Here is a 27,251-nt window from a genome sequence, read left to right as displayed (position 1 = left end):
TAGAATACATTGTTTAGATACTATCAGCTGCCCTACCTGTGCCCTTAGACCCGGATCGCACTGCTGCACTGTAATATAGGATTGCATTCACCGCCATTCGGGCGGCCCGGTCCCCGCGCTTTGTTTTCCTGGGACGCCATCTTGGGTGGGTCACTAGCGCTCCTCAGCCATTCGCTGAAGCCTACACGTGGACTGGCTAGAGGCTGAAATTGGCAATAGTATTTAAGTCAGGTAGGAGAGTCTCTCACTCTTGCCTGAATCTCGTCCTGCATATAGCGCTATGCGCTGGAAGCCCGCAATTGAATTTTAAAAACCCCGTTTTGTCTTTTGCTTTGATTTAAATTGCGCTTGTTATACCTTGTTTTTAAAAGTTAGAATAAATTGTTTAGATACTATCAGCTGCCCTGCCTGTGCCCTTAGACCCGGATCACACTGCTGCACTGTAATATAGGATTGCATTCACCGCCATTCGGGCGGCCCGGTCCCCGCGCTTTGTTTTCCTGGGACGCCATCTTGGGTGGGTCACAAGCGCTCCTCAGCCATTCGCTGAAGCCCACACGTGGACTGGCTATAGCCCTACATAATTAGCAGGGTATGGCGCGCAGCGTGTACGTGTAGCGTGGACGCCATAGTGACGCCGGAGTCACGCCAGAGTCCAGCCCGTCTGCGCCCGTCCGCGCTGAGGAATCGCTGGATGGCTGGACTCTGGACCCCGTCGATACCTTTTCACCCCTCCATAGCTATTCTCACCGGCAAATGCTATGTCTGAAACCTCGAAGATTAGGATGTTCGCATTCCTACGAGCCTGACAAACTTCTTCTTCCCTTACGGTGTGGCTGCCACTCCACGCGTAGGCCTTCCAATATTGTCCCTCACCACCTTCCCCCTGGCCAACCTGCCTTCACCAGTTCTAGGACAGTGGGAGTAGAAGGCATTTTGATTAACGCCCGCTCCCTTGTCAAAAATAAGATAATGTTTAAGGAGATGGTATTAGATAGAATGCCTACCCTAGTGTTTGTCACTGAAACCTGGGCCAAAGATTCATCTGGTCCTGATCTAATCGAAGCGGTCCCGGAGGGGTACTGCCTGGCTAGATTCGACAGACAGGGTCGAGTGGGAGGGGGCATTGCGATCCTTCATAAAGCCCACCTGCAATGTCACATTGTACCGATACCCGACTTCCCGGATTGCTTTCAAGCTCTTCATTTTACAATAAAGGAAGCGCAATGTCCCTTCTTTAATGGAATCTTAGTATATCGACCTCCAGGCTCGAGGACCGATTTTACGTACAACTTCCTCCAGTCCCTGGAACCCTACTTCGGGCGAGAACATTTCTCCATTCTGGGTGATTTTAATTTTCATTTGGAACGGCATGATTTATCCGATACATCATGTCTCATTGAGGCCCTGGCGTCCTGAGGACTCATGCAGCGAGTCAGCGGGGCCACTCATCATGCAGGCCACACATTAGATGGCATTTTTTCAAATGATCTCCGTTTGACCATCAAAGATCCGGTGTATCTATCTTGGTCTGACCACCTTGCGGTTCCATTTTTCTTGGAATATCAGAGGGTGGGTGTCTGCAAAATAGGGAATCACGTAAAGGAAACTGCTAGAAATTTTAGAAATGTTAGCAGTGATTCCTTCGCGCCCTGGGCTGCTAGCCTTTCCATCACAGGCTTGGACAGTGTACAGTCCGCAGTTGGCCATTTCGAACAGGTTACTACGGATGCCCTGAATGAATTGGCCCCAGTACAGACCCGCCGCCGAGCCAGAAAGAGACCATCTGCCCCATGGTTCTCTGACTCTCTTAGACTCCTCAGGCAAGAAGTGAGGAGGAAGGAGAGGCTCTGGCATGCTAGCTGGGACCTTAAGAACAAGGAAGCCCATAAACTCCTTGTCAGGAAATATAAAGCGGAGATTGTGCAGGCCAAACAAGACTACTATGTAGCCCTGACATCCTCGCTCTCCTCGCCGAAGGAGCTCTTCAAAATCGTTGACTCTTTAGTCAACCTGCAAGCCCCTGATCCTGTTATTCCATCTCAAGACCTATGTGATAAGATTGCCTCCTTTTTCCACACTAAAATACAGGATATCCACTTGGCTCTTGAGGAACAAAGAGCTTGTATCAAGGTGCCCACTGTTCGGGTTGAGATGAATATGACCACTACTGACATCTCCCCACCGTGCACCCTGGACTCCTTTCCCCCGCTGGCCTTACATGATCTGGAGATCTTGCTTAATAAGACCAAGTCCGGTTCTCCCCTGGATACCTGCCCACTGAAAATCATCAAGCAGTGCAGGGAGACCCTCCTACCACCGTTGCTAGAAATAATGAATCTAGCCATCAGAGACGGCATTTTCCCTCTGGAGTGGAAGAACGCAGTAGTGAAACCTCTGTTAAAGAAGGCCTCTCTCGATCCGGAGATCTTAAAAAATTTCCGTCCTATTTCGCTGCTTCCGGCCCCAGCGAAGATGCTTGAGGTACATCTTAACAAGCATCTCGCTGTCTTTGTGGAGAGCTCGGGATGCCTGGACTCCTCCCAGAATGGATTCAGGAGGGAACACAGCACCGAGTCTGCCCTCACCATCGTACTCGATAAAATCCGCACGACAGTCGATGGGGGCCAGACCACCCTCCTGGTCCTATTAGATCTAACTGCGGCCTTCGATACCCTCTCCCCCTCAGTACTTACATCGCGCCTGAGGGATGTGGGGGTGAAGGACGCAGCCCTAGATCTACTGACTTCTTTCCTTGATGGGAGGGAACAAAGAGTCAAGCTGGGGGAGTTCCTATCTCCATCCCAACCAGTGCTATGTGGGGTCCCTCAAGGGTCGGCGCTTAGTCCAACCCTATTCAACATCTACGTGACCCCACTGGCCAGACTAATAAGAACTTTCGGGATGGAGGTAGTCTCTTATGCAGATGACACCCAAATCCTCGTCTCTCTCTCCCATTCAGATGTGCAAACCGCCTCCAAGTTTAGATCTTGTATGGAGGCGGTTGGCCATTGGATGATTCAGAACTCTCTTAAACTGAATGGGGAGAAGACTGAGGTGATGGTGTTTGGAGGGAAAGAAAACATCTGGTCAGCCAATTGGTGGCCTGACTCGCTGGGAAAGTGTCCTTCCCCCACTACATCTGCTAAAAATCTCGGGGTGATGATAGACCCTGCCCTTGATATGAGCAAACAGGTGAGTAGAACCATCTCCACCTGTTGGGGCTTGATCCACACGCTTCAAAGGATTAGGAAATACCTTTCCTTGCAGTCCAGAAAGCAAATAGCTGTCGCACTCATTGGTTCACGCTTAGACTACTGTAATGCGCTGTATGCGGGGCTAAACAGGAGCCTCCTGCAGCGCTTACAGGTAGTTCAAAATGCCACAGCCAGATTTGTTCTGGATATTCCCAGACGCTCTTCGGCCACGGCGGCCAGGAAAACGCTGCACTGGCTACCTGTAGAACACCGAATACGGTTTAAAGTCTTATGCATGATATTTAGAGCTATTGCAAAAAACAGCGATACGGGAGTTGGTTCCATCATTTCTCACTATACTCCTGGAAGGAACTTGCGCTCCTCCGGGAAATCGCTTTTGACAGCTCCCCGCATACGAAGAGCTAAGTGGGGTGGCAGGGCCTTCTCCACTCTGGCCCCCAAATGGTGGAATGACCTTCCTCTGGACCTTAGATCCCTACCCTCCCTACAGAAATTCCGTAGTGCCCTCAAAACTTGCCTTTTCCGGCAAGCCTATATGTAAGGATGTCTGCTTCAATTTCTGACTGTATTGTTAGGCGCCTTGATACCTGCGGGTTATTGTTTTGCGCGTTATAAATTTTTTATCAATCAATTCTGGATCGACCTTCTGCGTCTTCTGCCCTGTCCTCCAGCCGGGCCGTATGGTCCTGGAGTGCTGTCACCATCTCCCGCAACTGTCGAACCTCCGTCTGCAGAGCATTCAGGTCTCCCTCTGTGGTGGTAACCCTGTCTGCCACCTTCCTAATAATAATGGTCACCCCATCCATTTTAGTTTCCAAACCACCCTGGAGTCCCACATCGCTTCCAAAATATCTGACTTATCTCTGATGGCCATGCCCTGGTAGGCCCCCCGTTCCATGTCGGTCCTGGAACCGTGTACTGCACAATTCTATTAGTTTGGAGCCTCTTGGGGGTCTGTCCTTTCCCATTATTAGCTAGTCCGTCCTAGGGTAACTCTTGGTTGCCCCTCCGTCTGAAGACTATTAGTGGCCTAAACAATCCAGGGGAGGGGTTCCTTACATCAGTTGACCTCCCCTCGGGGGTCTCGGTGCTGTCAATGTCAGCCTGGCCCTCCGTCTGCTGCCCGGCGTGGGTACACTGCCTTCCTTCTCTCTTCACCTGTCTTGCCGGACAGTATGTGCGGCACCCTCTCGACCTCCTCTGGCCAAATGGAGCACCCAGGCAGTCTTCCACTGAGGAATTATCCCAATCAGTGTATTGTAATCGGTGTGGCCTGAGATATCCTGTGCTGCAAGTACCCCACTGTAGGGGTAGCCCTCTCATGGCACTATGGTAGATGTATTGCAGATCAGGATGTACCGCGCTAGAAGTCCTCTATTGTGGGGATAGCCTTTCCTGTGCACTATGGTCAGTTTGGTCTGAGGCAGGGTGGCTCGCGCTATAAGTCTTTCACAGTGAGATGTCCCTCTCATTGCACTGTAATCAAGTGGTCCAGAGTAGGGTGCAGCCCCCGACCTCCGATTCTGTGCATCGCTGTTTTAGTCCTCAGGTAAGTTGCATCACGCTCCCACAAGGCCTGTCACTGGCCTGTAGATGGATTAGTGCAGGAATACCGGGGGCAAGTCAGTTCATGTGGGCATGCAGGCTCCAATCATCCACTACCGGGCTCTAAATGCAGGCCCCAAGCACTACAAGCCCGCCACCGGGCCCCGAGGTGGACACTTCATTGTTAGCAGGCCGAGTCTGACAGGATGCAGGAAGGCTGCACCGCCCCAGCTTCGCATGGATTTCTCCTCCCGGTTATGGGGCCCGCCTGTAGTCTCCTCCCACTTATGGCTGATTTCCCCCTCCTGGGGCCTCGCAGCGGATTCACTCACCGAGGCCCCGGGGGTTGTTCCGATCTTGGTCAGCGACCACCTCTCGGCGCCGCCAGGGAGGCCACCAACACACGGCCCAGAGAGCAGCCAGGATCCTCACTGCTCATTGCACGCAGGTAGGCCTCACCATCTTGGGCTTTCCTAGCTTTTGTCCCCAGTCTGCTGAGGCCCGCCTGCTGATCACACTCTTCTGATCCCACCGCTCAGTATTTTCTTGTTGTATCCCCCTTCCGGGGGTCCTAACGGTGCGGCAGCCAGTCGGCAGGAATCCGGGGGTCCACTGTCCGCCGAGTCTCTCCTCTCAATTTGCGACGGCGGCCACCATTACGGGGATCAGGGTTTGCCTGGGTTGTGCTGCGGCCCGTATCGGGGGACAATCACTGCAGGCTGACTCCACCAGGCACCACAACGTCCGGGGAAGGTTCCTGTGCTAATGTGTGCTATTTAGGGTAACATAAAGCCAGGATTTTGTAGGACAAACACTACTTGGGGTCGGAGCAACACAGACACATGTGTAGCCGGCCATGCTATCAGGCCACACCCAATTTGAAGCCATAGTTGTATTAACAATAAACAAACACACAAAAAGTATATCAATACGAAAAGAAGCAAGATACAGGTCTTCTCTCTATCAAGGACAAAAAGTAAGGGAAATATCGGAATGATGGATCTTCCCTCGTTTACAATGAAATTGATTTCAACCAATCAGATTTGTTTTTTCTTTTGCTGACATGAAGTCGGCTAGGGTGTGCGCACTCGTCACCCACCCTTCACGCACCAGCGAAAAACATATATAATTATACACTATAAATAAACATTTCTATAAACTTTTATTAAGTATATTAGCAAAACTGTTCAGTCTAATATCATATCAAACTTTCTATAGTCATTTTTTCAACAAGTCGAGACTTCGGCGAGATCTCGTTGCGATCACAGCGCAACCCCGGAAATACTTGCGAAGAGATGTCACGCACATTGAACGGCTACACTGCGCATTTCGTAACTTTCCATTCGTTGAAATTATATTGAAAATAATACTTTAAAAATACTTTTATTAATAAATTTAGACAAACACTTAAAGGAAAACTTGTATTCATAATTAATTTAAATTACACCGAAGTCGCTACTCCAGCGTGACTTTTCAAAATGGCTACCGGAATGCGCGCAGGGTGTGCGAAAGGGTGCGCAACTTCTGTATAAAATAAATAAAAAGAATGAATATAGTTTTCTAACAAAAAATTATTCACAATTAAAAAAAGATATATATATGTACGTGTGGGAGGTCTAGTGCCGCTCCTTGCTCTACTAGCACTTTGTGAGACTGCTAGTTTTTAGCCTGCTGTTGTTTTAAAATAAAGTGCTGCTTTTGGATTTGTTTACTTTTTACCATTATTGCTTTTAATTCTTTGCTGCTGTTTGGGGGAACTGCCCTTACACTATGTTAACTTACCGGTGTTCTCGTGTGCTCCTCGGTCCACCGCGGGTGTTGTCCTGATTGAGTGGAGGGAGACACACTTCCGGTCCAGGCAGAGGTTGACGCTCTAGGCTTCCTCCTCTTCCCCTTTAAAATGGGATGCAGGTTCGAGCGCGCTGTGGATGTGCGGGAGGTCTAGTGCCGCTCCTTGCTCTACTTGCACTTTGTGAGACTGCCAGTTTTTAGCCTGCTGTTGTTTTAAAATAAACTGCTGCTTTCCGTTTTTTTAAAACTTTTTACCATTATTGCTTTTAATTCTGTTGCTCCTGTTTGGGGGAACTGCCCTTACACTGTGTTAACTTACCGGTGTTCTCGTGTGCTCCTCGGTCCACTGCGGGTGTTGTCCCGATTGAGTGGAGGGAGACACACTTCTGGTCCAGGCAGAGGTTGACGCTCTAGGCTTCCTCCTCTTCCCCTTTAAAATCGGATGCAGGTTAGAGCGCTCTACGGAGGCGCTCAGCGGGCCGAAGGCGCGCCAATGGCAAGCCCGTCTGCGCCCGTCAGCACCTATGCCGCGGCCAGCTCCAGCCATGCTGCCGGTAGCCCACAGGGAGGCGATTCTGCTGGTCGAGCTCTCAATTATTAGATCTAAGACTGATGCCAGAATCTTTAAATGCCATCCCCTTAGACTGACTGGCAAGCACGTGGCATGCAGTGATTGCTCTTTCTTCCTCTCCTCGACTCCTATTGGCTCTCGAGCAAATATGAAGGAGGTATCTGGCCAAGTACCAACACGAAAGTTAAAAGCCTGTCGATCTCTCCCATGACATGCGAGTGACATCTGGCTATCCTTTTCCTCGCACTCCTGGGACATTATGTTTCTAACTGAAACTTGGATAAAAGATGCTTCCAATCCTGACATCTCTTTAGCAACTCCCCCGGACTATCAGTTTGTCGGGGTCAATAGGCCTGGCTATAAAATAGGTGGAGGGATTGCTATAATTCTACGTTCCCATTGGAAAATATCCTCGAGAAAAATAGTCAATACTGGCCCGATTGAAACAATGTATTTCAGTATCACTGATGCATCACAGCTTATCCTCGTGGGGGTATTGGTTTATAATCCTCCTAACTCTCAGCCCCCTCATCTTATAGAATTACTTGACATCCTCGCAGACCTATCCCTGAAACACCCCCACTTCACCATTTTGTGGGTCTGTAGTTGAAACGCTTGCGGGCATAAATTTAGACCAAAGAGTACTTGGCCCCACACACAAAGCAGGTCATACCTTGGACCTTGTCTTTTCGAATTTTCCAGCCCTCACTACTCTGTCGCCTCTCCCGTTGACCTGGTCTGACCACTATTTGGTCCTGGTTAATTTGACCATTACCCCACCTCTGACATCTTACAGTAGGACGGAGAATTGGGGGAGAAAATGGTATAAAATTACCTGTGAGGCGCTCGAACCGGTGATGACCACTTGGAACTGGCAACTTTCAGACAGTCTGAATACTGATGTTGAGAATTTTAATAAGAATCTTTCCACTGCCATTGACACTATTGCCCCTTTACACTTTGTCTCATCGGCTCGTATGAAACCTTCTGCCCCCTGGTTTTCCCCTCTGCTGCGTGAAGAGAAATCTAAATGTAAAAGACTGGAGCGCTCCTGGCGAGTTACCTATGACCCTGCCGCTAAAATCACTTATAGATATGCCTTGAAAAAATGTCACAAACTAAAACAGTCTTCTATGAAAGAACACTTTGCTCATAAAATTAACACTGCAGATAATTCAGCAAAAACTCTATTCCTAATTGTGAAAGAGTTCACCAAACCAACAGCTCTCTCTTGCCCTGTTAAACCTAGCCAAGAGCTTTGCGATGGGCTGTCTGATTTCTTTCATAATAAAATTGCAGATATTTTTTCCTCTTTTAACCCCCAGTTTCACCCAGTGAAGTGATCATAGCTCAGCGTAACTCACCCCCAGAGAAAATATGTTCCGTGAGTTTAAAACTATCTCTCTGTGGATACAGCATTGGTAAAAATGCAGCAGTGTAAATCGGGATCACCCTTTGACCCGGTTCCTGCCCAGTTGTTCACCTCTTTGGCTCCAATCATCATCCAACCTCTTATTACACTAAGGAATGCCTCCCTTTTGTCGAGTCACTTTCCGCTAGCATGGAAACAGGCTTTATTGATCCCCATTTTAAAAAAAACAGGGGCGGATCCTTTAGTCCACAATAACTACCGGCCTATATCCCTCCTCCCTAAATCTGCAAACATTTTGGAAAAAAATGTACAGGAACAGCTAGCCGACCACCTGGAGCTGTGCAACCTCCTCCATGACTCACAGTCTGGCTTTAGGTCCGGCTATAGCACGGAGACGGCACTACTAGAGGTTACAGAGACTATTAGGGAAAGCGTGGACAGAGGCGAGGTAGCCATGTTGGTGCTTCTTGATCTGTCTGCAGCTTTCAATACAGTCTCCCACCCTATATTGCTGGACAGGCTTCATAAGGTAGGGATTCGCGACACACCTCTGGCCTGGATAAAATCCTTTCTATCAGAAAGAACGCAACAAGTATGGTGTCGCCCCCTACTTCTCTAAAGATAGAAAGCCCCTTGACTGTGGAGTCCGACAGGGATCGGCTCTCAGTCCACTTTTTTTCAACGTGTACCTTGCACCTTTGGCTGAGGTTATTGAGGCTTTTGGAGTCAGAGTGGTCTCATACGCTGATGATACACAGTTAATTTTCTTGTTTAGTGACCACTCTGACAATGGACTCCAGAATTTTAAAGCTTGTTTATCCAACATCGTATCTTGGATGACCCAAAACACCTTAAAATTAAACATGGACAAGACGGAGGTGCTGTTTTTTAATCACACTTTACCTCTATCACCATCCATATGGCGGCAGTCTGAGCTGAACCCACCCCCTTCTCCTGTGATAGTGGCCTGAAACCTCGGCTTTCAGATCGACAATGAGCTATCGTACAAAACCCAGATCCAGTAACGTCCGCCTGTTTTGGAAAGTTACATATGATAAAAAAGATCTCACCGTACCTCCCTGCTGATGCACTGAAGACCGTAGTGCATGCCCTTATTACCACTCACCTAGACTACTCCAATAGTCTATATACAGGTTCCCCGGCATATCTTCTTCAACGGTTGCAGACTGTTCAGAATGCTGCAGCTAGGCTGATCTGCAAAATCCCCTATCGCCACTCGATCTGCCCTCACTTAAAGAACTTGCACTGGCTCCCGATAGACTCTCGTATACGGTTTAAGGCCCTGGTCCTTGCCTTCAGGGCTCTGAATGGCAGGGGTCCAGGATACCTTGTAGTGTAGTTCCTATATTCCCAATAGGCTCTGCGCATTGGAATAATATATTCAGCAGTGTAGACGTAGAACTGAGGTTGACTAGGTCTCTACTGACTATATTAGACTTAAGGTTTGCCAGCTAGCTCAGAGGTCACTAGAAACTTTCTCGAATAAACGAGGAGGAGTTTAACCTCCCTGGATAGACAAGAAGGGACTAGCTTCTGACAACCATAACACATGACAACTTTTCTCTCCCTGAATAAGAGTGTATCTCTAGAGTCGTGTGAAAACAAAAGACAGCTATTTCACTCAGTCAAATGTGCGTACTTAGTTCCACCAGAATGCAGAGAAAAGAGAGACGGGCGTTTTCAATAAAAGGTGTAATTTATTGAGCAGTCTTCTTCCTCATACAAGAGAAATGAATTGCCACAATTGCAATACTCATTGTAAAGTAAAGTGCGTACAGTAAAAGGAGGATTATAAAATAATACTGTAAAAGCATTGATATGGTTTCTTAGCCATATGATACTTTAAAATAGATAAAATATATACATACATATATACATTGACTAATCGTACTCAACTGGTGCTTCTTAATACGCCTACCCCGGTGTACCTGACCTAAGCCTAATATGTGGGAAGGAGTAAGTAAGTAGCAGTTTAAGTTAAGTTTGTTTTGCCAATAATCTGACTCAAGAATTCTCTGTAAGGGTTTAGTCAGCTCCGTACCTGGGTAATAGAAAGCAGGAGGTCTTGTATCTCTCTCTCAGGACTCGATATCCCAGTAACCCGCGAAGGTATCTGGAAACACCGGAGCTGGATTTCTCGGCAGGAGAAACGACAGCGTCACTCTCAGTGCGTCAAAGAGGAGGGGCAGCGTCTGTGGGCTCTCGCATCAGCTGGGCTCTCCGGCAAGTGGATAGCTGCTCTGCTCCAAAACCACCACCGTGTGTTTGCATAAGGCAACGTTGGTATATTTATACCTGAAAGGTGCCGGGTTTGACGTAAGGTTGGACATAAGACGTCAATAAAGATGTCACTAAGAACTGGCCGTTCTTACAGTGCTTTACAGGAGTTCTAGGACGAAATCAAAACAAAAGCAAGGGGGATTTCCCAGGTTGCTGGAGGCTTGGTTTTGTTTAGAGAACTCGTTGTGCTTTCTAGGGGGCCGGGGAAGTAGCCTTGCTTAATGTGACAGCATGTGCTACGACTGAATTATGGATATGATTACTATGCCGTTGTATGGATATTATTGATTATAACCGGACAAGGGCATAAAATAGAAATATCGATTCAGGGTCCTAGATAAAAACACTACAACCTCAGAGGTAGAATGAGGTTAGTCCACTCTGCTCGTGATCTCAGATCAAACCACCTCCGTCTTCTACTCCCTCCTCGATTCTATCGGGTTAGAAAAGGAGGTAGAGCCTTCGCAGTGATCACGTCAAAATTATGGAACTCCCTTCCACTCAATCTTCGCTTGCTCAAATCTGAATCCCCTTTCAGACGCAAATTGAAGACATGGCTATTCTCTGGCTTCTAAGGTTGAGGTTCTTGCATCCGCGGTCCATAGCGCCGGGACACCCCCGTTGGGGGTAGCTGTGCGCTTAATAAATGTTACTAATAATAATAATATTATATATATATATATATATAAAATAAAAAAACATAGGATTGAGGTACATTAGACTTACACATTTTCATTTAAAAAACCTTTTAAATTCACTGAAAAAATCATAGGTTTCAGGTATGTTATAGTGAGAAATGAGCATTTAAAAAAACCTAGAAATTCAGTGAAAAAACCATAGGTTTCAGGCACATTATAGTTCGAAAATAGCATTGAAAAAACCATAGAAAGTCACTGGAAAAACCATAGGTTTCAGGAACGTTATAGTTAGTTGGACATTTCACTCGTTCAAAATCATAGAAATTCCGATGTTATAGTTAGTTCAGCTAACCCTAACTTAAGTTTAACTGAGACAAAATCGCAACTTTACAGCTAGGATTTTGTCTCAGTTAAACTTAACGTTGTCTGAAATTTAACTTAAGACCATAACGTAAGTTTAACTGAGACAAAATCCTAACTTTAGTACTCCTAAATGCCTTCTGTGAATAACGAAAGTCATAAAGTTATGATTTTGTCTCAGATAACTTTTGTGAATCGGGCCCCCAAACTTTACTATTCCTAAATGCCTTTTGTGAATACCAAAAGTCATAAAGATTTTCTCAGTTTTCGAATAGTAAAGTTAGGAATCCTAACTTTGTTACTCTTAAATGCCTTTTGTGAATACCAAAAGTCATAAAGTTAGGATTTTGTCGCTGATTACTTTTGTGAATCGGGGCCTGTATTCTTATTGTTTCAGTGTATGTGTGAATGTTTATCGGTATGTGTTTCAGGGTGAGCTAAATAATAAACCCCTGCTCCTGCACATAAAACATGCTTACTGTAATGTATCATTTTTTAAGTGATATCTGTTAAAGGTGATGCAGCAGAAATTGACATTGTGTGATGGTCGGGAAGAGAGTTGACACTGAGTTATCATGAAATGTTTGATCCTGTTTGGTTTGATAATTCGTTTTTCACTTAAGATCTGCACTTTTAATTGTACATTGCTGAGTTAGTTAGATGTAGGTGCTCCTTTTCTCCTGCACAAACGATTTAGACTCCTGGACAAATCAATTCTCACACACTTGACTGAATCTTTATTTGTTTCTGCCTTTTAGAGGCTTTACCTGCTGACACCTTCTGCTTGATTTCTCCCCAACTTACCTGACTTCTTAGCCAAGCCTATTAGGGACTCTTCATGGAAACCTGTGCCTGCTCGATTTGCTTATGAAAACTGTTAAACCTGTCAGCCTTCAGGGGTTCTTACCCCAAATGTTTCATCTTTTTCCCACCGTGTTTTGTGCTGAAATTCATTTTTGTTGGCCTAAGGACAGCTAAACAGTGTTATAGTGTGTATGCTCACCCTGCTAAACATAGAACTATTGACCTACAAATGACTGGCACATTTAATTTACTTATAAGTCCCTTGTAGGGTGGTATACGATATAACCTGGGCATATACATTACATGCTATTAATAGACCTGCACCACTTATAATGCCAACTACTTATGTAGCCCCTTAAAACATGTCTCAGGGCAGCTATTTCAGCCTGAATATAGTTTTAAATTGCCAATTCGACTTGGCAATATAACCCCCTTTATTAACACAAAAAAACCCTAAGTCATGACAAAAAGCAGATAGAGTGGAAGGAGTGTGTGGGGGTTTCATTTTATAGGACGAATTCCCTCACACACCCATAGGTGGCATGCTTAATCATCGGTAACCTCCTAGCACTGTGAACCTAGTTGCAGTGCGGGCTACAACCCCCTCTCTGAGGGGGAGGAGCTCAGGCATGTTTTAGTTTTAAATAACAAGAGGTATACTAAAACCAGATGATGAGTTGGTGTGATGGTGAGGGATGGTGTAAAATAGAAGGTGCTAGTGGAGTTAAAACTGACTACCTGGTGTGTAAGAACAATTTTACAGGAACACCAAGGGGTCAGGGTTAGAAAACAGACATAATCACATGCCTGGAGAATTCAAACTAGCATGGATGCGAGTGATCATAGGGTCAACATGTTACAGCCGTGATGCCCACCGTAGAGGTGCTATGGCTTTCTTCAGCACCTAATGAGAGATGTGTGTGGAGATGACACCAGACCAACTCAGGTAGGTGTATGAAGAGTGAACCGACAGCGCGTTGGTCATCGGACTTCGGACGTGATGGTATGGTAAAAATTATTTATACAGCGCACGTACACCAGCGGTTTCTTGGCGCTATAAGCTGGTGTTCAGCGCTGCTCCAATAGAGAAAAGTTGTGTTTAATGACAAGCAAAAAAAGCAATCAATAACAAACTGGATACATATAAACAATTAATGCAAATCATAGGAAAGTAGGGGCTTACCGCGTCTCTTGAGGGGAGCTAGTGGCAGCTCATCCTCAGTACACTCTTGAGGAGGGTTCCACAGAACCTAAAAAAGGTTAAGGAGGGGGCAATTGTGGCTGTAATTTACAGTCAGAGATGTATATAGGCTAAAACAGTTGACTCAAAACATATAAGAAAAGAGTACATGTGGTTGAGAAAGTTCTTGAGTAATCAATTGTATGTACCAATCAATGTAGGTAGGATGGATACTGAAATCAACATCACCACAGAGAGCAGAGCAACAAGCTGACACATCCTCATAGTTGAGGTAGTGAGAGAACGAGGGATCTGGAGGTATCACAAAGTGCGACAAAGTCTAAAAATTAGTGGGATGCTGAAAAGCTGAATATGAGGGACATGAAACCCTCGGCAAGTAATCATGAAAGTTAAAAAGGAGGAACCACAGGATTGAATGTTCCATTAAGCTAAGACTCACCAGGAGTTCAGCATGTAGATGTCGGAGCTCAGAGTTGCAGAGTGGGACGGGTATGCTCAGACGTGAGTCCCGTGCTCTCCATGCCACTGGAATCAAGCTATCCTGGCTGAAGAGGGGTGAAACCCCGAAACCGGCCCTAGGATGCTTGTTTACAGTCCAGGGAGGACCTGGCCTGGCAGACCCCATTGGGGAAGGGTCAAGACTGATTTGCATATGGCTGGTTCCAAACTTGAATGGCATGGTGAGCGAAAAAAAGATGGATTTAGGCCCAGATCTCTGTACTGGGGTGAATGTATGACATTGTTCTGCATTCTGTCCATCAATAGTTCTTTTTGCAGATGATATCAAACGTAATACTAATCTCAGTAGCAAATCCATCTTCATGCCACCACCCCACATGATCCCCCCAAAGTGATGACCTTCGAGAAGGCTGTCCACCAGGAATTGAACAAGGGCCTTTTCAAACTAAATCAGTCCTTCAAAAACTTTTCTAGGTTGGAACAAGAGGCTTTGGACAGGCTCACGAATAATGAGTCTATCATCGTTAAACCAGCGGACAAGGGTAGAGCCATTGTTTTGTTGGATACCTCCACTTATCGTGAAGAATGCCTCAGACTATTGGTGGATTCCAAGTACAAACTTCTCAGAATGGATCCAACGAAGAGGCTACTGAACACCATATGTGATCAGGTTAATTAGGCTAAGGAAGAAGAGTGGATCACCAACAAGGAGGCCGATTTCTTGGTCAATACCAATCCGGTGCCCCCGTATTTCTACATCCTCCTCAAGATACATAAGCCCACCAGGCCTCCCCCCGGGAGACCCATAATCGGAGGGATAAGCTAATTCTTGGAACCACTCTCCCAATTTGTGGACTTCGTCCTTAGGCCCATTGTGAAAGGTATGCCAACATTCCTTCAAGACACCATTGATGTGCTTCGTACACTTGAGGGCTTCAAATTTGATAAAGATACTGATTCCATGGTCTCTTTAGACGTGGAGTCTTTGTATACTTACATACCACAGGACCAAACTCTACTACGAACAATAGAGTCACTACTCAATGAGACGGTCCTTGACACCATTACCCCTTTTTCTTTCATCATGACCTGTGCCATCATAGCAATGCAAGAAAACTTCTTCCAGTATGAAGACACCCTATTACTACAGATCTCAGGTACTTCAATCGGTAGTACCTTTGTCCAGAGTTTGGAGAATCCGTACGTTCATTCGATTGAACAGAACATCATCTAGACATCCAAAACCCCTTTTGAGTCCAAGATCCGTCTATGGAAGCGCTACATCAACAATGTCTTGGTGGTGTGGCGTGGTAACAGTGAAGAGATCAAAAATGTACATCTCTGGTTCAACTCCTCCAATCAGTTTCTTAATTTTACTTGTGGATACAACAAAGACCAAATCCTCTTCCTGGATCCCCATCATTTACAGCACCGAGGACGGCCTGGGCATTGAATTATACATCAAACCCATGGCAAAGAAGTAAACTAGCTACTTTCTTATGCAAGCTATCATCCCAATTCCCTTCGGGAAAACTTGCCTTTCGGCCAATTTTTAAGATCCGACAGAACTGTTCTGATGTGGCTAAGTACAGAAAACACGCAACCACACTGGCTGGTAACCTTCTGGACCACCAATATCCTCCCTCTGTGATACAGAAAGCACTCAAGAGGGCACACAACAATCACTGAGAACCCCTCTTGGAGCGACATCCCACAAAACAGAGCTCTGACAGACTGATATGTGTTAGCACTTTCAGCAACAGAACTGGTCTCCGACAGAAATGTATCAACAAGAACTGGCAAATCTTGAATAAGGGCAGTGGCAACTTGACAAAACCTACGTTTTCATTCAAATTCAGTGCCAACCTTAGGGACCAGTTGGTACATACAAGACCTCGCATGAAACAGCCCTCCCCACATAACACACTCTGGAATCTCCCTCCGGTTAAGGAGCTCTTTCCCTGTGGGATCTGCAGCATGTGTAATCAAACAACAAAAACCTCAATCATTGACATAGGTACAGATCGGCCTTGGGAGTTGAGACACCACATCAGTTGCAACTCAGAGAACCTGATATACCTGATTACTTGCTCCTGTGGCATCAGGTATGTTGGGATGACTACGAGGAAAGTTAAGACATGAATGTTAGAACACAAGAGTACCGTCAGATGTGGTAAGCAGATAAACAGGCTGACCACACATTTCCTCAAAGCAGGCCATAATGCCACTGATTTTCCGTGGGTGGTCCTTGACAAACCTACCCCCACCGGTCCAACTACCACCAATGTGACACAATTTCTCTTAAGGAGAGAGTTAAGGCGGGTTTTTAGTTTACATTCTGACACCCAGAGGCTCAATGATGAGATTACCTGGTTGAGCCTCACTATGTAGGCCTCAGGCTTAGCTGCTAAGTGTTGTCCATGGGTTCCTTCCCTGCTAAGTGTTTGTCCATGGGTTCCTTTGCTGCCTTTACCAGTGATTCCATCTTGTAGGTTGTTTAAGGTATCGACTTATCTACCCTCACAATATGGCCGTTGGGTCCTTCTGAGCCTCCATTCTGTTGTTTACTCTACTCCAGCTGGATCACACAACTCATCTAGGTGGTGTTTTACATTTCCCCATTTTTACAGTTCTCGGCATCACTTGCCTACTCTTCTAAGACAGCCACCGCCATTTCCTGTACTTGTAGTCCTTCCTCCATGCTCGGCTCCCAGGAGGCAGAGTTCCCGACCACCAGTTGTATCTCTGGTGGGCCGTTCCTCCTCACTTTTGTCCGGTTCTCCACAGACACACACAGCACATAGCTGTCCTTCTGAGCAAAGGTAAGTTTTTCGCTATTCCATTGGGCATTGGGCCTAGGGACCACCATACTCCCCAGCCCTTCTGCCCCATACCAACCTTGGCCCTTGACTTTCCCAGCTCCGGCGCCGCACTCGGCATCTTAAACTTGGCGTGTCCCACTGGTATATTGTCAGGCTGGATAACCTCTCCCGCCTTTTCCATGTTTCTGCTAGCCTTGTGTGTTTTATTTATGTGCTTCACACACCTGAGGCCCTTAACTTCACATGCTCTGGGTGCTGGTACATTTAGTGTTCCTAGACGGGCTCCGCATCTCGGTGCTCCGTTCCAGTTACAGCTGGGCTCCCCACTTCGGAGCCTATCTCCTAGTTTGCATGGGGCTTGCTTTCACAATCAGCCCGCATTTACCTTCCCATTTTTTACCGGCAGGCAGCGAAGGTATATTCTTTGCTTGCTCTGCACCTCCGAGCTCCCACATCTACATGCTGACCACCCGGAGAGTTTTAGCCTTCTGGAGCACACAATCCCATGGTTCTTCTTTTTTTAACTCTCATGTTTACTTGCTCAGGGCTTCATGCCCCTTCTGTTCAGCTTTTCAGCATCCCACTAAAGCTTAGACTTTGTCGCACTTTGCCATGCCTCCAGATCCCTCGTTCTCTTACTACCCGAACTACGAGCTTGTGCCAGCTTGTTGCTCTGCTCTCTGTGGTGATGTCGATTTCAGTACGCATCGTACCTGAACATATATGTTTGGCAACCTACAATGAATGGTACATATAATTCATTACACAAGAACTTTCTCAACCACACATACTCTTTTCTTATGTTTTGAGTGAACTGTTTTTAGCTTATATGTACCTATGACTGTAATTTACAGCCCCCTTCTCAACCGTTTTTATGTTTTGTGGAACCCTCCTCGAGTGCGCCGAGTATGAGCTGCCACTAGCTCCCTCAAGTAACGGTGTAAGCCCTTACTTTCTTATGATTTGCATTCATTGTTTATAAAGTGCCAGTTTGTTATTGATTGAGCACGTTTATTAGGGAGTGTTACTGCATTGCTTTTTTTGCGTGTCAATAAACGCAAATTTAGTGTATAGGAACACTGCTGAACACCAGCTTATCACGACTGACGTCCAACGCGCCGTCGGTTCACTTTTCATACTCCTACCTGAGTTAGTCTGGTGTCATCTCCACACATCTCTCATTAGGTCTTGAAGAAAGCCATAGCACCTCTACAGAGGGCATCATAGCTGAACCATGTCGACCCTATGATCACTCACATCCATGCTAGGTTGAAATCTCCAGGCATGTGATTACAACAGTTGTTCAACCCTGACCCCAGGGTGTTCCAATAAATTTGTTCCCAAGTACCAGGTAGTCAGTTTTAACTCAACTAGCATCTTCTATCTTATACCATCCCTCACCATCACACCCGACTCATCCTCTGGTTTTAGTATACCTCTTGTTACTTGAAACGAAAATATCCCTGAGCTCCTCCCTTTCAGAGAGGGGGTTGTAGCCCATAATGGGACTAGGTTCGCAGTGCGAGGAGGTTCCCGATGATGAAGCATTCCACCTATGGGTAGATGAGGGAATTCATCCTATAAAAGGGAATCCCCCACACACTCCTTCCACTGTATCTGCTTTTTGTCCTGACCCATGGTGGCTTTTTTGTGTTAGTGGTTCTTTATAGGGGATCGGCCCCCTGTTGGTTGTTAAATCTCCTCTTGGCCTCCTTTGTGGATGCACAATATAACCCTCTTTCCAAATTTTAAACTCCCCTTTCATTGCATATAGGTCACACCTAAGGTAGGCCCTGGGAGGCCATAGGACAAGGTGCAGTACAATTAAAAGTTTGGATATTTACTTCTATGTTTCACCTGTCCTGGTAGTGCAAAACACTTACATAAATGTTTTACTTCTATGAATGTTACCCATCCCAGATACCATTGAGTTGCCTTATTACATTTAATAAGTGCTTACTTTTGATTAGGACAGATAGTATTTCATATTTGGTCTCTATCAAATTGTAATTAAAAATCCTCTTTAACCTTTTCCATACACAGGACAGCTGGGAGCCATACTGTGCCATGGTGCTTGTGTGCGCAGGATGGCTCCTGGCCATCCTCGCACATGGCAGAGGAAATCCTTCAGGTGCAGGCACCAGAGGGATTTTTTTTTCCCCCGACAGCCTCGGGAGCTAGGGAAGGGCTTTCCCAGCTACCAAGGCGTTCTCTGTTGTTTCTGTGCAGTGAAGATCAGTGCACAATGATACCTCACTTGTATGGGTGTCCAATGCAGAATTGGCTAAAAACGTTTTTTTAAAAAAAAGTAGTGCTTAGAATTCTCTGTGCTATACCCTTAATCCCTATGTTTGTGGCTCTTTCCAATTACAGGCCCTTGCCCCACCCAACCAAGTGAGGTATCATTTTACTCGGGATACTGAGGGGAACGCTGTGGGGTAGGACAGTTGGGCCAGCATGGTGATTCCACACATAAATATGTGGATAATATGGTATTTTTCAGCTAAATTTGAGGTTTTCAGGGGGTTCTGAGTAGGAAAACGTTGGGGGATCTATGTAAGCCATACCTCGCTAGTCTCCCTAGGATGTCTAGTTTTAAAACATATCTGGGTTCGGTAGGTTTGCAAAAATGGCCTCCGACCCCGGGGCAAAGAATCAGGTGACCCCCTTGCAGAAACAGGTTGTTTTGTGATAGGTAATTTTGATGTCTCCTCAATACGTTTTGGGCCCTTGCCTGTAGCCGCTACTTGACCCACCATGCAAGTGAGGTACCATTTATAATAGGAGACCTGGGGGAATGCCGGGTTGTAGGAAATTTGTGGATCCATGCAGCTTCCAGAACTTTCCCACAGAAATTTGAGAAAAATGTGATTTTTAATGCTAAATTTGAGGTTTGCAAGGGATTCTGAGTAGGAAAACGTTAGGGGCGCCTGCAAGTCATACCTCGCTGGACTCCCCCAGGTGTCTAGTTTTCAGAAATGTTTGGGTTTGGTAGGTTTCCCAAGATGGCTGCCGAGCCTGGGGCCAAAAACCCAGGAGACCTCCCTTACAAAACCATTTTTTGTGATAGGTAATTTTGATGTCTCCTCAATACGTTTCGGGCCATTGCCAGTCGTGGGTACTTTACCCACGCATGCGAGTGAGGTACCATTTTTAATGGGAGACCTGGAGAAATGCTAGGTGGTAGGACATTTGTGTCAGCCCAGTGATCCCACAACTTTCCCACACAGAAATGTAAGGAACATTTTATTTTTTCCGCTAAAATTGAGGCTTGCAGGGGATTCTGGGTAGGAAAAAGTTGGGGGCCCCATTCAAGCCATACCTCGCAGAACTCCCCCTGGGTGTCTAGTTTTCAGAAATGTGTGGGCTTGGTAGGTTTCCCAAGATGGCCACCTAGCATGGCACCAAAAACCCAGGTGACCCCCCCTTGCAAAACTAGGTTTTTTTGTGATAGGTAATTTTGATGTCTCAACAATACGTTTTGGGCCCTTGCCTGTAGCTGGTACTTGACCTACCCACACGAGTAAAGTACCATTTTTATCAGGAGACATGGGGGAACCAGATTGGTGTCAGCCAAGTGATCCTACAACTCTCCCACACAGACATGTGAGAAGAGGTTGATTTTGTCATCAAAATTTGAGGTTTGAAGAGGATTCTGGGTAGGGAAACACTGGTGGATCCAAGCAAGCCATACCTCCCTGGATTCCCCGGGTCTCTAGTCTTCATAAATGTGTGGCTTGTATGGATCCCCTAATGTTTCCGTACCCAGAAACCCCTGCAAGCCTCAAATTTTGATGAAAAAATAAAAATGTTCTCAAACTTCTATGTTGGAAAGTTGTAGGCTCACCGGGCTGACACAAAAATTCTACTACCCAGTGTTCTCCCAGGTCTCCTGATAAAAATGGTACCTCACTCTTGTGAGTGGGTCAAGTACCTGCGACAGGCAAGGGACCAAAATGTATTGTGGAGACGTCAAAATTACCTATAACAAAACAATCTGCTTTTGCAAGGGGGGTCATTTTGGTTTTGGGCCAGGGCTTGGCGGCAATCTAGGGAAACATACCAAATCCACATATTTCTAAAATAAACTAGAGACCCGGGGGAGTCCAGCAACGTATGGCTTGCATGCATCCCCCAACGTTTTCATACCCAGAATCCCCTGCAAACTTCAAATTTTGATGAAAAAAATCTAAATTTTCTGACATTTCTCTGTGGGAAAGTACTGAAATCTGCATTGATCTGCAAATTTGCTACCAGGCAAGGGCCCAAAATGTATTGAGGAGAAATCAAAATGACCTAACACAAAATAACCTGGTTTTACAAGGGGAGGTTCTCCTGGGTTTTTGGACCAAGGCTTAGTGGCCATCTTAGGTAACTACCAAACCCAAACTTTTCTTAAAACTAGACACCCAGGAGAGTCCAGCAAGGGTTGGCTTGCATGGCTCCCCCAACGTTTTCATACTCAGAATCTCCTGCAAACATCAAGTTTAGCTGAAAAAAACCATATTTTACACATATTTATGTGTGCAATCACTTTGCCGGCACACATGTCCTACCCCACAGCGTTCCTTTTAGTCTCCAGAGTAAAATGATACCTCACTTGTGTGGGTGGGGCAAGGCCATGTGACAGTGAAGAGACAAAAATATAGGAATTAAGGGTATAGCACAGAGAATTCTAAGCACTACATTTCTTTAAAAACCTATGTTTTTAGCCAATTCTGCATTGGACACCCACAAAAGTAAGGTATCACTTTACTCGGGAGACTGAGGGCAATGCTGTGTGGTAGTATATTTGTGCCGACACTGTGATTTCACACAAAAATGTGTGGAAAATGTCTTTATTTTAGTTAAATTTGAGGTTTGCAGGGGGTTCTGGGTAGGAAAACGTTGGGTGATCCTCCATGCAAGTCATACCTCGCTGTACTCTCCCGGGTGTCTAGTTTTAAAACATGTGCTAGTTTGTTAGTTTCCCAAGATGGCAACCAAGCCCTGGGCCAAAATCCCAGGTGACCCCCTTGCAAAACCAGGATGTTTTGTGATAGGCAATTTTGAAGTCTCCTCAATACATTTTGGGCCCTTGCCTGTCGCGGGTACTTGACCCACCCACACAAGTGGGGTACCATTTTTATCAGGAGACCTGGGGAAATGCTGGGTGGTACGAAATTTGTGTATTCATGCAGATTACAGAACTTTCCCACACAGAAATCCGTGAAAAAAATATATTTTTTCATCAAAATTTGAGGTTGAGGTTTGTAGGGTATTGTGGGTAGGGAAAGGTTGAGGGATCCACGCAAACTATACCTCCCTGGAATCCCCTGGGTCTCTTGTTTTCAAGAATGTATGGGTTTGGTAGGTTTCCCTAGATGGCTGCCAACCCTAGGACCAAAAACCCAGATGTCCCTCTGTATCTGAAAATTACCTGGTTTTGCAAGGGGGTCACATGAGTTTTTGTTCCCAGGCTTGGCGACCATCCAGGTAAACCTACCAAACCGACACATTTCTGAATACTAAATACCTGGGGGAGTCCAGGGAGGTATGGCCAGCGTGGATTGCCCAATGTTTCCGTACCCAGAATCACCTGCAAAGCTCACATTTTGATGAAAAAAACAATTTTATCTCAAATTTCTGTGTGGGAAAGTAGTCAGGTGGTCCGATAAAAATGGTACCTCACTCTTGGGGGTGGGTTAAGTATCTGCGACAAGAAAGGGTCCAAAGCGTATTGTGAAGACGTCGAAATCACCTATTACAAAATTATCTGCTTTTGCAAGGGGGTCACATGAGTTTTTGGTCCAGGGCATGGCAGCCATTTAGGGAAAACTACCAAACCCCATATTTCTGAAAACTAGAGACCCAGTGGAGTCCAGGGAGGTATAGCTTGCAAAGATCCTTCAATGTTTCTGTACCCAGAATCCCCTGCACACCTCAAATTTTGTTGAAAAAAATAAATTCTTTTCAAATTTCTATGTGGGAAAGTTGTAGGATCACCGGGCTGACAAAAATAATCCCCCAATCCAGCATTCCCCCAGGTACCCCGATAAAAATGGTACCTCATGTAGGAGAGTAGGATCTGCTTCTTAGATTTACCCCCACTTTTTGCTGATCTTTCACTGTTTATGACTCAGTCTGGCTGTGATCCTGCTATTCTGGACCCCAGCCTAGCCGCTTTCTCCTCTAAATTAATTGCATGTACTTTAGGTACACTCCACATTGGATTCTTGATTCCCTTATAAGTCCCTAGTATATGGTATACTATATACCCAGGGCATAGGTACCCCAGAGGCCTCCCAGGGGCTGCAGCATATATTATGCCACACCTGAGAGGCCACTCAAATTGACATCACGGGTCTGCTACTGCAACCTGTGTAAGGTGATGCATGCACCCCTTACTTAGATATAGGTTCACTATATCTACCTTATCATTGCACATATAAACCTATCAGTCACCCCTTTGGCAGGTCTTATCAATCCTGAAGGCAGGGTGCTGGGTTTTATGTGATAGGGTGCCCATGCATGAGCAGAGCCCCTCTGCAGCGTTCGGAATCTATTCTCCAGGGTTGTTCTGTGATGCAGCCTAGCATATACTCTTAAGTGCATTATAACATCGCGGTAAATGCTAACTTTCAAACGGCTGTATAGTTTGGTGTCAAACACCTTGGAATCATACCTCTGTTATGTGGGAATCTAGGGCCCTAGTGAAATTATCCCAATTCATGCCCATATATAGGTATAATTCACCCAATCCTTATATAGGCATAAGGAATCATTACCTTATTTAGTCTTAGCCTGTGCAGCCCAAATACGGCATCGCTACTTCCACTAAACTCCGCGAATCCACAACAATTTCTTGGAAAAAACAGCCTTCAGCAGTCAGGGACTTCCCCCTGCTTGAATACTAATTTATCCAAGAACTCCTGGAGTTTTCAAGGAACTGAGGCCCTAGTGACGATATTATGTCCAATCTTACGGCAAACTCGGCACCTTCAAAGTATAAATATGCCTACATTTGCCCAGTCAGACACACAGTGGTTTAGGAGCACCTCGACTAACTACTTACCTGATGCCCTGCTGCTGCAAGTGCCGAAGGAAGCCGACCCTCCAACTGACGCACTGAGAAGACGCTGTCTTTTCTGATGCCGGGAAATCCAGCTCCGGTGTTTCCAGGCTACCCTTGCGGGTTGCTGGGAGATTGAGTCCTGAGAGAGAAATACAAGACCTCTATCATTCCAAAAACAAGGTACGGAGCCGATTAGACCCTTAGAGAATTCTTGGAACAGATTCTTGGCAAAAAATGACCAGCCCCGGGCCGTGGAGGGAGTTACGGTGGGGCAGGGAGGCGGGGAGGGGGAGGGGCAGGGTGGAGGGTGCTAAAAACAGGCAAATGGATCATTGCAGGTAAGTACACAATTTAATTAATAAAACGAAATTCGTAGCTCGCAGAGCATTGCTTTTTGCCATGCAGTGCGCGCTACGAATTTCTTTTGATTAATTCTATGTTTACGGCTTAGAAACTATATCATGCTTTTACAGTACTATTTTATAATACTATTCGTATTATATACCTTGTACTTCTTAACTAGCATTTCAATTGTAGCAGTGCATTTCTTATGTTTAAGAAATAAGACTGTTCAATAAATACTTTTTTTGAAAACGCCCGTCTCTCTATTTCTAAAGCAACTCTGGTGAATCGAAGCATGCACGATTGACTGAGTGAAATAGCCGTCTATTGTTTCCCCGACTCTAGAGATACTTTTCATTCTGGGGAAGTTGTCATGTTATATGGTTGTCAGAGACTAATCCCTTCTTGTTTATTCGAGAAAGTTTCTAGTGACCTCTCAGCTAGCTGGCACTCATAATTAATTCTAATATATACGTTAGAGACCAAGTCGACTTCAGTTCTACGTCTAACCTATAGTATATGTTATTCCAATGCGCAGATCCTATTGGGAATATAGGAACTACACTACATGGCACCCAACGTTTGATAAGGCGATAATTTAACGCTAGATACTACAGTACCTCAGTCGTGCTTTTCACACAGACCCCTTTCTCCAGTAAAAACTCTAAAAGACGTCTGGAGAAGGTGAAAGGATAATATCTGCCAAAACTGAGTAGGACGAAAATCCTATGTATTAGTTTTTGGTTTGTTCAACGTTGAAGGATACAGTGTTCCAAAATATTGTACATCTAATATTTATTTCCTTGAAACTTGTTCTGCAAACTCTCAGCAGACTAAAATGTCGGATAGTGATACCGAAATAGAGAGAGCTGCAGCAGCAGCTCAAGCGGCTTTAGATGACGCTGCTATCTTAGAAAATGACACGGATGCTAATCTACTCCCGGTAAATGTAAGGAAAAGTGTAACTTACAGACTCAGTTATGGAGTATCAGCAAAAGGTGGCAGGGTAATCTTTGTCATAGAGGCACATGAATATCAGCAGACAGAGGTATTCTATTCATGGATTCAGTTTCCAGCAGCTAATGCGGGTACACGTGAGTTCCACTATTACAAAGCAGAGGAACCTTCCATTAACTTACCAACAGCATCAGCTCTGGTTTAAAGGCGCCCTAATACATCAAAGTCACATTACCAGGCTTGGTCCACTAGGTAGACCAGAAGCAACATGGCCGGTACTGGCCAGGTACACACCACATCCAGACATTGAAAGGATGTCAGATGCAGAGTTGTTAGCTCAGGTAAAACAGTTAATTAAAATACATAGACAATTGGTTCAATATGTCATGCGGACATTAACAGCCCAACCAGCAGTAAGAATTCTACAGAACACCCCTCACCAGGAGAACACAAATAAAATTACACCACAGACTATACAGTCAGTCATTGATAAACTACCAGCAAAACGAGAACAAATTCTGTTCTGGTTAGCACAAAAAATTACTCAAATTGAGGCAGTATTTCCGGATAGTATGCCCCATGAGAAACACAGGATTCTGACGATCTGTTTACCTATGGGGATTGCACCACACGTAGAGGATTGTGACACTTGGGGCACAGTCTTTGCTTCAATCTACACTAAAACACATGGTGATCCGTCCATGGCGGTGAGACTAGATGTTCTAAGACAGATTCAAAATGAATATGGTCCAGAACCGGCCTTAAATCTTGGTATGAAATCACTGAAGGATTTCAAGCAGGTCTCGGCTATACTATTAGCCAACATTAAAGGAGAAGCAGCATCAGTGGCAATCCGCCAGAAATTAAAAGAAACAGACATCACTGAGCAACCGTATGAGCTTGCCAGAATCATTGAAAAATCCTATGAAGAACTAGGTATAGATAGTTTGGGTGGGAAACCACTAAAACCACAACTAACAGAAAATCCTGAAAAAGTTTTTATTAAAAATAATCTCACTACTCCTAAAAAGAAGTGGGAAAACAGTAAGCAGACACTTCCTAAAGAGAAACGTTCTCAGTCCAGAGGAAGGTCTCCCTGAAGGAGAGTTATGTTTCCTGAACAGGAAGGTAGGTCTCCCCAACGGGAGCCCTCTGAAAGGAGGTATAACCTTAGAAATAGGGATACTTTAAGAAAACTTGACAGATATCAAGATAATGACATGCATCCCTCTCGATCTTTTCAGACTTCCTCGCTGAAATCGGAAAGAAGAGGGCGGTCAGAACACAAGGAAGAACGCGCCTAGTCCAAAGACAATGAACCCGTTCACCAAAGTAAAAAAGCTAATTTCTCCAAAAAGAAGGTAGCAAGCATAAAGATCAGACATGCCGAGGATTCTGAGGACACAACTCAAGAACGGGGAGTGGGCCCAGACAATGCTAGACAGCGCAGCAGAAGTAACCATAGTTCGCAGGATCCTGATGGATCATCTGGAGACAGTGGACTTGAATGAATGCATTGAGGTTAAAACTGCCGACACCAGGGTTAGTGTACCCCACACATTATATGAAGTAACACTCCGGATGGAGGGGGACATAACTAGAACAATAAAAGCACTCTTTTGGAAGAAGCTCTCTAAGGGCTATGAAATTCTTCTAGCTGAACAAGACTGGCCACCTGCAGTTGGCGAACACTGTGAAGAGATAATTATGCCAGCCTTCTCAAATCACATTCCAATTCATAAAAAATATACATATGCCAGGAAATGGGCAGTAGCTCAAGCCCCAGCATTATATAAAAATCATGTAGGATGGGATG

At 45.5% G+C, this 27,251-nt stretch overlaps 1 protein-coding gene across 1 annotated transcript in view; it reads right to left on the bottom strand.

Moving 5' to 3' along the window:
- LOC144773872 (lysozyme g-like) overlaps positions 1-27,251 on the bottom strand; it is a 930,039-nt gene that overhangs the window by 75,697 nt on the left and 827,091 nt on the right. Inside the window, exon 7 of the mRNA XM_078658957.1 lies at positions 24,137-24,275. Coding sequence (XP_078515083.1) covers positions 24,137-24,275 — 139 coding nt within the window. The remainder of the gene's footprint in view (positions 1-24,136; positions 24,276-27,251) is intronic.

The sequence above is a fragment of the Lissotriton helveticus genome, chromosome 8 (assembly GCF_964261635.1).
Source record: "Lissotriton helveticus chromosome 8, aLisHel1.1, whole genome shotgun sequence".
Classification (NCBI taxonomy): domain Eukaryota; kingdom Metazoa; phylum Chordata; class Amphibia; order Caudata; family Salamandridae; genus Lissotriton; species Lissotriton helveticus.
This window is presented reverse-complemented; position numbering and strand designations above follow the sequence as displayed.